The sequence below is a fragment of the Opisthorchis viverrini genome, assembly GCF_000715545.1.
Source record: "Opisthorchis viverrini unplaced genomic scaffold opera_v5_33, whole genome shotgun sequence".
Lineage (NCBI taxonomy): Eukaryota > Metazoa > Platyhelminthes > Trematoda > Opisthorchiida > Opisthorchiidae > Opisthorchis > Opisthorchis viverrini.
Genome location: NW_008751689.1, coordinates 2,525,033 through 2,535,160, shown reverse-complemented (window position 1 = coordinate 2,535,160; position 10,128 = coordinate 2,525,033). Strand labels below are relative to the sequence as shown.

At 41.8% G+C, this 10,128-nt stretch overlaps 1 protein-coding gene across 1 annotated transcript in view; it reads left to right on the top strand.

Annotated features, from left to right (window-relative positions):
- T265_02651 (hypothetical protein) overlaps positions 1–8,973 on the top strand; it is a gene marked incomplete at both ends in the record, with an annotated part of 27,448 nt that extends 18,475 nt beyond the window's left edge. The window contains one exon of the mRNA XM_009166949.1: positions 8,614–8,973. Coding sequence (XP_009165213.1) covers positions 8,614–8,719 — 106 coding nt within the window. The remainder of the gene's footprint in view (positions 1–8,613) is intronic.
- Positions 8,974–10,128: the final 1,155 nt, after the last annotated feature.

The following is a 10,128-nucleotide window of genomic DNA, read 5'->3' as shown; positions in this document are numbered from 1 at the left end:
TTAACATCTAATGGTTCCATTTCGGCAGGCATGATGATTTGTTCCAATCGCGACGCCAAAATGTGAGAATTAAGTTTCGTACGTATATCGGTATAACCAGACGAACTAGAAATCCAGAATTCAGCGAAGCGTAACAACCAGCACGTATGTATTCGAATTGGCGAATATGTACAGCATATGGAATATTAAAACAAGAGAATAATGAATAGAGCAATGAATAGAGTGTCAGTCATTTTCATCACATGTAATGACCTTAAACCCCAGTAACTCGCAGTAATTTGCAAACATCAACTTCGAGAAGGTCCGGGTGGAACCTTATGATGACTTGTGTGGTTGGAGTAAGGAAAGGACGGCTACAACACTCCCAAGGATCTTTTGTCTGGCGTGCATTTTTCCACACGCCGATTCCCTGCTTTAAGATATGATTGTGTACTACCAAATTTACAAGCGGCGGTGACGAGAAAGCCGACAGATCATGGTAGCGATCAAACAGTCGTGCACAATCGAAGCACGGGTTTGTGCTATTCTCTCACTGAATCATTACTTACCTTGGAGTCACCGGGTCACGTTTGTTGGTTTACACACTACTACTGTGTGTCTACTACGATAAAGCAGTGAACACAAAATAAATGCAGTGCACCGCTTATAACCGACAGCTCAAATGTGTTTTACAGGACACCACTAGGCTACTTTTCTCCTCCTACTGTTGGACAACTCAGAACCATTGCAGCAGGATAGCTAATTAGGTTCAAGGTGAAGTTTTGGATGCCATAAAATTGAATAAGTTCATCTACCTTAATGTGATGGATCCACTGTGAATCGCCCAAATGCAAACCACTTTTTGTGAAGACTGGCGAACCTTGACTTACTTGTGAAATCAAAATAAATGTTCAGATGAGCTGGACACTTATTTTTTCCAATGGCAATCAATGTGCCAGGTTGCTTCATCTGACTGACTTGCCATGAACCACTTGAGGTGATCACAGCCACAGTTCATCGCTCTGATACTTAGGTGACTGATATTAGCCCACTTTTTGTATAACCTCTTGTTGATTCGTGAACTTGTGAAAGTTGTTTTTAAATGTTGAATCACTGGACAAGCGGACGTTGTTCGAATATCATGAATAAAGCAACGACTGCTGAGAACACTTGTATTGTCCGCTGCATAATAATGCGCGAAAAACTGCTGTGCTGCACTGCTGTGTTTACTTTGGCATCCCGAGCTGAGTTCTTGTGTATGGCTGACTCATTAAACCATAAGAGTAAGACTGACAAGTCTACCTAGAAATTAGACGATGATTTATATTCCCCACCAGATATCGGGGGTTCCTGTCTTATTTTTTTAAAACACATCATTCTGATTCGCACATGATGGCCACGGGTAAACTGGTCCAATACGAGCCAAAATCTATGTACTTCACAGGCTGTGTGCAATACCTAGGTTACCTGTCACTATGAAGCCTAATTGTTAATATATTGACATCAGTATTCCTACGAACGGTTCTGTTTCGTCGGCCAATGCATCTCACACAATCATCTACTTTATTCTGTGCAACGAAAAGCGTAATTCAAAAACCGCCTGTTGTATGAGACACAGAGTGATGGAGCCGAAGGTGATGAGTCCCTGCATATCAGTGGGACACTAAGCAGAATATCGACTGATCCAACTACTCCAATAGTTATACTCCGAAAAAATGCATTAAAATGTTTGTCTAGTAGCAAAGGGTGAGCACAGTTTTTACAAAGGTGACATCCAATAAGAGTAAAATAGCTGTCCGTGTTACCTGAAAGCAACATTAACCATTACATCATTCAACTAACTTTTACAGGAAGACTCAAATAATCCCACCTTGGATGTTTTTTTCGTCACCGTTAACACTTAGTCGGGTCGTGAAACAGTTCTTTGGACAACGTCAGAGCAACATTCTAACAAGCTAACAGAGTTCTCTATGGCATTATATACACTTCAAATAATGAACTCTTCAAAGCCTTTTCAAAGTGATATAATAACACGACCAAGAAGTGAGGGCTCAGTGAGACTAATACAATGAATGTCACATTCTAGAATTTGATTGAATAAGCTCCTTAGAAAAATGCAAGTCCGGTAAAGATTGTTACTTATGAATGCGACATTACAATGTGCCAACCTCGAGCAATTCGCCGTGAATGTCTGATTTTGTCAACAACAGTGATTTATACACAGATGCCGCAGATGACTGATTATATATTGTGTTGCAATGCCATCACGTTTATTGTAACAAGGCGATTAAAGGGAGTGATTGGCGCCAGGCGTTTTTGTAACACTCATCTAACATGATAAATTGTCCTATGTGGAATTTAGTTCTTCGAATTCAATGCGTGGATGTGCTCAATCTGCTCTACTTTAAGATCAGGCGTGTACATAGTTGAGAACGGTTGAATCTTCAGGTGAGCTTAGAATGGGTGGTTTTTAGACCTACTTAAGGAACAGAGTTGCATATCTGAACTGAGTAGTTGCTTTCCATTATCACGGTTGACGGATGCTCAGCATTTATGTCGGGAAAGCTGAACAGTTAGGTTCGGATAGTCCACCCTTCCCGTACAGTTGTCTAATCCATGTGTTTGTACGTTGAGTGTATTCTATCCACATTATGAAGAAGTTTCATGCTTTTTCATAAAGTAAACTACTCACAAGGTTGCTGAAAACTCTTCGACAGCCTACGACCGGTTTCGCCCTTCTTGAGGCTCATCAGGTAGGCGCAGTCCCCGAGTTTCCGTCAACCTTATGATCTACTTGAACCTGCGCCTAGCTGATGAGCCCCAAGAAGAGCACAACCGGTCGAGGGCTGTCGAAGAGTTTTCAGCAAACTTGTGAGTAGTTTCCTTTATGAAAATGTACTGCGATATCTCGAATATCGTGCAAACTGAATCATGAGGCGGCCTGTGTGGAGCATATTCAGCTAAAGGACATCATAAACGAGAGATTCAATTGGGTCTCCCATGAATACCAAATCAGTTTCATGCTTGTTTATTCTCCCTCACATCAATTCATCGGTGCAGTTCAACACAATGCCTTAATTCTCTTTCCGGACACTTTGAATTCACACAGAATCATGTGTATTTTTCTAAAAAGATACATCAAAATTCATGTCTAGTGATTTTATGGATTTCAAGGTGTATCCTAGAAAATAGAGGATATACACGTGGCTCGTAAGCTCGGATATTTAGGTTAATAATGAACTACATCGGATCTCTGAACCCAAATTAGCGTTGTGGACGATAAATATGATGCGGACAGTCGTCACGGTTTGCTTGGGAGACCAAAGCAGTTTCGGATACATGACTTGAGGTCCACTCGTGTGCTTCATCTTGCTTGCAGCGTGCGACTAGTCATACACAGTTACTACCATCCTCAGACACCTTGTCCTTTTGTGAACAATCAGGTTGCAAGTCGGCAATTTCTTCACAAACATCATTGGCTAGCTGGGACACACCAGTTAGGTCGGTTGACAGGCAAAAGTAAACAATACCGTGTTGAAAAGTCCAGATCATTGAACTTGACATTTTCAGGCGGGCAGCCACAAATCTAAAACGATCTCAAGCACAACATTGTACAAATCGTCTACTAATGGACGTTGAACTCCAAAGCACAACCGGTTATCGGTGGGCAGCTCATAATAAGCAACAAACATTAAACGGCCTTTATACCTGGACACGAAACAGCAAGCCCACAATATTTGCATGTGGGATTGTGACGTGTGAATAATGGTTCAAATCCAACATCCTGAGGTCTGTTATCGGGACCCAGAAAGTGTGTGATGTGTTGTGTTGAGGATGTCAGAGATGAATGGTTCGGTCGCATACTACTGTCCTAATTCAGAAGTGTCCAACATGCTTGAACCAATATCCTCCATTTAAACGCTCCGTGCTGGTTTTAAACTTATAAGCAGCGATCTTAAGTAGATTTTTAAATGAAATATATATCAGCCGAAGCTGTCGTATGCCCACATTTACTTTAGTGCCATAATCTAACAAGGGATGTCTACTTTCTAATGATACATTTCACAGACGGAACCTCAGTAATTCACCAGTGACTGATATTAGGTTTATGATATCAAGTAATACCCCCATGGCTCAACGTATGGATCCTAACACCATCACTATCTTTCACGACACCGTCGGTACTCCAGTGCGCATTGCATCATAACAGCTGTGTCTAGCACTCTTCCTCTGGCACTCGGTCTCACATACCTCTAGCTAGAGCTGCGAGGTAATCGATAGGACGCTTGGTGACAGCAAAGATCTCTAACTACTTTATTTTGCACAGATTGTCTGCCAGTGTGATGTGCTGTGAGGCATCGATTACTTTTGCCTGCATTATTGACCGCGTAGCTGTGTGCGCTCGATGACGAGACAGGGGCCGTGTCATGTAAGCCGTAGTGAGAGAAGAAAGATTACATGCGAATTACGATATCTCGATTTCGCAAGAACTCATGAGATTCTGATACATTTTCGTCTTCGGATTGTACATTTTTTGTCGCATAGGTAGAGGATAGAATTAAATTATCTAAAGAGCTAATCCCTTGCTGAAATATGATACCGAGTTTCAAACTGTGTCATACTGTTTTCGATGACAAGCGGGTGCGATTTTAGAGATATCTTAGTATTTTACATAAGGGAAATTATTCACAAAGTTACTGAAAACCAGCTTCGGGGACTGCACCTGCCTCATGAGGCCCACCAAAGGCAAAACCGGTCGTGGATTGTCGATGAACTTTCAGCAACCTTGCGAGTGGATTACTTTATGAAAAAACCTAGGACTGCTTTTTATAAAGAAATATGCAATGACCGTACTATGGTCTGGATAGTTCGGAATTCCAATGAACACCACGGCAGAATCAAGGATCACAAAAGAAGAATGAGCAGATCTTTAGGAAACGCGGCTGGCTGTTGGGCGCCGATGGAAGACTCAGCAGTTGTAAGACATGCACTAGATACAGAACACAAAACAGGTTTACAAATTTAGCGAAATCCGCTCACTTGCTAAATACGTTGGTATTACAGGGAGACTCAGCTGAATGTCTCGTCAAGATTTGGAAAATTTTAAAATCTTGAGGCAAGTACTCTACAATGACTCACGGCAGAGATTCTGGGGACGCTGATGTGCGTAATCTTCATTGAAGAGGAATCCGTAACAGATGTGACCTAGTTCTAAAGTATACAGCCTAAATCAACCAAAAGTGCACTCCTTATCAACCCCCTTGACAAACTGTCGTAGTACCGACAAGCTCACACCGGCCAACACATTGAGAATCACGAGCTGGTGTCTTGGGCGGGAACAGTAAGGGCCCCAGCGGAATCATCCCAACCGATCGCCGCACTAACCAATGCCCATCATTCGTTTGATTCGACAGTGGAAGAAAATCCGGCCGCTTGTTTCTCCGGCCAACCTAACAATCAACTCACCTGGCCTGAAGAAGGCTTTTGTCAAGTTGTACTGTCATAAATCTCTAAACAGGATAATCAACGATGAAACATGAGGTAACTTTTGTCAAGATTTTTTGCACCAAACGGGTTTGCTTCATTCAGGTTGTGCAACATATCTAGGCGTTTGGGTTCTCGTATGTGCTGAGGAATGCTGCGAACTTTGCCTTATAAGGCCATCATATTCCGAAGTAAATTCCCATTGGGTAACTCCTTCTTCGGATTGTGCTTGATTGTTTGTCGATATGTGGGCTGATCAGCCCCGAAAAACCACACATTCAGACGTTAGGATAATAGGAAATTCCATCACCTTTGTAAGGTTGCTGAAAATTCCTCGACAGCCCACCACCGGTTTTACCCTTCTTCGGGCTCATCAAGTAAGCGCAGTCCCCGGGTTTCCGTCAACTTTATGTTCTACTTGGAACCAAATTGCATGAAATTAGCGAGAATACACTCATTTGCAAACTTATTTTGTTTTTCGAGAGACTCACCTGAAACCCAGCTGAATCTCTCGTTTGTGATGTTCTCAGGTAACTGAATGTGCTGCACCAGGCCGCCTCATGTTTCAGTCGCTACGATATTCGAGATATCGCAATACATGAATATCTTTGTAATGATGAGCCCCTGATGAGCCCCAAAAAGGGCAGAATCGGTCGTGGGCTGTCGACGGATTTTCAGTAATCTTATGAGTAGTACATTACAAAGGTATTCATGTATTGCGATATTTTGAATATCGTAACGACTGAAACATGAGGCGGCCTGGTGCAGCACATTCAGTTACCTGAGAACATCACAAACGAGAGATTCAGCTGGGTTCCAGGTGAGTCTCCCGAAAAACCAAATTAGTTTGCAAATGAGTGTATATTCGCTGAATTTCAGATCAGTTTGACACACACTTCATACAGTTTATGGGAAATTAATACACTAACCGAATCTTCAGTGATCCTTGTCCTAGGATCAACATTAGTTCAACTCTGCTTGGTAAATAGCAACGGTCATCACAACATTATGATAAAGAAAATGAACCTCCATTTTTAGTTATTTTCATCTTTTTCTCCCCAGTGAGTAGGGGTTTCATGGCATTTAAATGACGAAATAAGGAAATACATCCTAGTGTGTAATTAAAACTAGAACCGCGCAAACCGCTCATTTTCTAAAAAAAAGGTCCACTCTTTTTAAATGCGAAATTACTGTAAAGAAAAAGGACATTGCACTTTTTGTTTTTTCTGTGAACAGTAGATTGTGAAAACAACTTCCTGCCTTCTAGATCTCGCAGCAAATAAAACTTAGACTGTTCGAAACTCACTTGGGCTCCACAGGACATCTACACCAAATCAAGTGCTTACTCTGTGTATTATCACCGGCTTTGAAACATAGCATCAGAACTTTCAGATCTGGTTCAACCTCCTGTTCCAATAAAGTTAAGACACTGAGTTGAAAAATTTCTTCTGAAAGGCAGACAGCTCAAGAAACAAAACAACCTGGCTTTGCTCCAATATAGACTCCGTCGTTTCGTATCAGGTAACTCAAGGAACAGTTCTGTTTACGCCAAATTATTCAGATGCTGTTGACCAGATGCTGGTTGACCACGTCTGATTGGAGATAACCAAGTAACATGAACTTGGCATGTGATCCGCTTGAACGAGTCAGCCTTTCGCACAAAACAACCACTGAAGCTATCGACTGACTCGCCCGTCAATACGGTTCACAGGTGTTAGTGACTCCTGAACAATTATTATGTAATGACCTGCTCAGTCAGTTGGTTTTTCTCCGCTGGTCAAATTTACCACACATAATATGTCGGCGTTTGCAAATACTCAGGCATTCAAACGCTTCGACTTTGTAACAAGTTGTCTGATCTAACCTGACCACGCCATCTTAGCCGCTTGGCCATTTAACGCCTTTCACGCCGCGTCAGTTTGTGGCGACTGATCCACCAATCTATCAAGGTTTAACAAGAAGTTGCTTCAAACAAGCGTTTACCCTCACCGTTTATTGATACGATTTATGCGTGCAGACATACAACATTGCTGAACGGGGAATCAACCGGGTGTCCTGGGCGAAGATATGATGACTCAAATTAGAGATCAAGTGTAACGTAGGTCATTTTTCACAGTAGCTATTGAGAGGTCAGTCGGTTATGTTATCGTCCCAAACTTTACCATTTAGACTGCATCGTGAGTGCTTTAGTTTTCCCTCGAAATTATCTACATGCTTGCCTGTTATTTACAGATAAACGAACGCACGTGAATGGAGCTCTCTCTTCACAATTATTCGGTACTAGGTCAGACTATCGGAACCTGTCACGCACGACTTTGCTACATGATTATCAGATGTCAACGACATACTTAAGATACATAAATATCAACATGGAAAATTAAACATTGGTTTCACTTGCCTACTGGCTTTAGTAAATTGTCTTATAATTGAACTTCATCCCCTGCCTACAAAGCTACAGCACACAAGTTGGTTCATTATGAACGGTCAGTCTATCTAATCTAGTCAATCTATTTAACAGTGACTATTGGAACAAGTTCAGTTGTCAAATTGCTGTCAGTTTGTAGTCTTTGTGAACAATAGTGTGCGTAGTGTTTGGCCAGTTTCTGTAATCAGCTGACAAGCAGTTTCATTTCCAGTGTGTCTTTCCAGGTATGCATGGCTTGAGATGAAACATTCTAGTTAGCATTTAGGTGGCGAAAAATTTGACTCGATTACCACCAGAACATAGACCGCAGATGGAGAATGGACAGAAAGTTACAATACAACACAGTCACAGACGGATGTCTGCTCCAAAATTAAACAGCCAGTTTTACCCTAGATATTCATTTCTCTGTAGCAGAAAGGTTTGTTGATGGTTCATATACATCAGTCGCACTATATACTCAATTTTACTCCGGAGCCCTGTGGTGTGAGGAGAACATCGGGCAGTTGTCACCTGCCATCGCTCTTTTGGGACACCGGCCAAATGAACTTCATCAGAGTAGACGAATCATCGGATATTTCCTTCACATTCCAGAACCTGTACATAAATTGTGCGAGGCTGATCTGTCCACAAACTCACAAAGTGTTGCAACTCCAACTTTAATCATTCCAAGTAATCGTGCACCGTTTTTGAATGACTTACGATGTCTCCATTTGATTCTGTTTCAGCTATAGGTTACGACCAAAGAACATACCAAAAGGATGGACCAGTCAACCGCTCATTAAAGATCGTGTGGATAGTCACAATATCGGTCGACGTATATGGTTACGTTGACCAAACTTGTGTAAATCGGATCGATTGCCAAACCAATCAGCTTTTGGGAAAACGGCATCCGATTACCCTAGACATATCAATAGCTTCACTCAAACAGAGACAGCATAATTCATTTCGGTTACAAGTTTTGTCACTATACGGTGCTCAATTAACACCTGATGATCAGATGAACTTAGCTAATGAAAAGATTTTCCAGCGGCTAGTCTGTCCCCTGTGAAGTTCAGTTCAGCAGACCAAAGGAAACCATATTGATCAAATAAACCCTGAGCAATAATCGCTTTTTTGAGTGGTCCTCATCCATTATGGTATCTGTTTACAAAGTTATAAACAACACTCCTCAGGAAATCCTGTTGGTCTTCACGTGGTCTCATTAGCTAGTTGAAAATTGCATTAATGCATCAGGCAAGTACTCAGGAGTGTAGATGTTCACACCATATACTGTGTCTGCATATGATCGAAACTTGTAAAAAAAATCAGATGTACGGATCAATAGATTGGTTACTGACGATGTCAGCTTGCCTAGTCTATAGCCACTGCTGATCAGCTCACAACGAAGTAGCTTTTTCACAAATTTATTGTAGTCAAATTAAATTTCACAGCACAGAGTGAACCACACTCGGGTAGTATTCACGCATAAATCAAGGATAATGTGGAACCGTAGCACACCAAATCGTAACAGCTTTAGCACGAGAGGTTTCGTTCAGTATGGCTAATAAATGATACATAACTCATCGACGACAGGAAACTACGACAAGCCTACCAATGTTCGAACTCAATGGCCGGCAGGAGGATATATAATTCTTTCACAAAGGGCGTGTAGATTCACACCCGAACCGTAGTGATGAGGTTTGTGATTCCCACCTAAATCAGTTCAGCCAGTCTAATCATAGTGTAAACAACTTGGAATCCATCATTGCTTTGGAGTGCATTCTCAGCACAACTCGCCATCTTGTCATCAAAACATGAGAAGTCTGCACAAGTTACTTTCCTGATTAAGCTATTTGTGACCTGTCGGCAGAGATACCATCTCACAGTTGGGGCGAAAAGAGTTGACCCTATTACAAGACGGAGCTGAGCTGCCAAGAGATTGTCCACTTGACTGTTCGTGTAGGTACAAGCTACTCATTTGGACAGTTTCCGGCGGTTTGAATGTGGCAATGGTCTATTTGCTTATTTTTTCGAAACGTCTCTACAAAATTTCAAAAAAATCACTGCATTTCGACATCTGCCCACGATTCACTGTTCAAGTAGAAAGTGACGGAAATTCGGGGGCCCGACTACTTGATGAGACCTATAAAGGATGAAACCGCCCGTGGACTGTCAGCAACCTCTTGAGTTGCATGCATGTTCCGTCAACAAAACATACTGTAATATCTTGAGTACCGTAGCAGACAGAATCAGAAATAGTC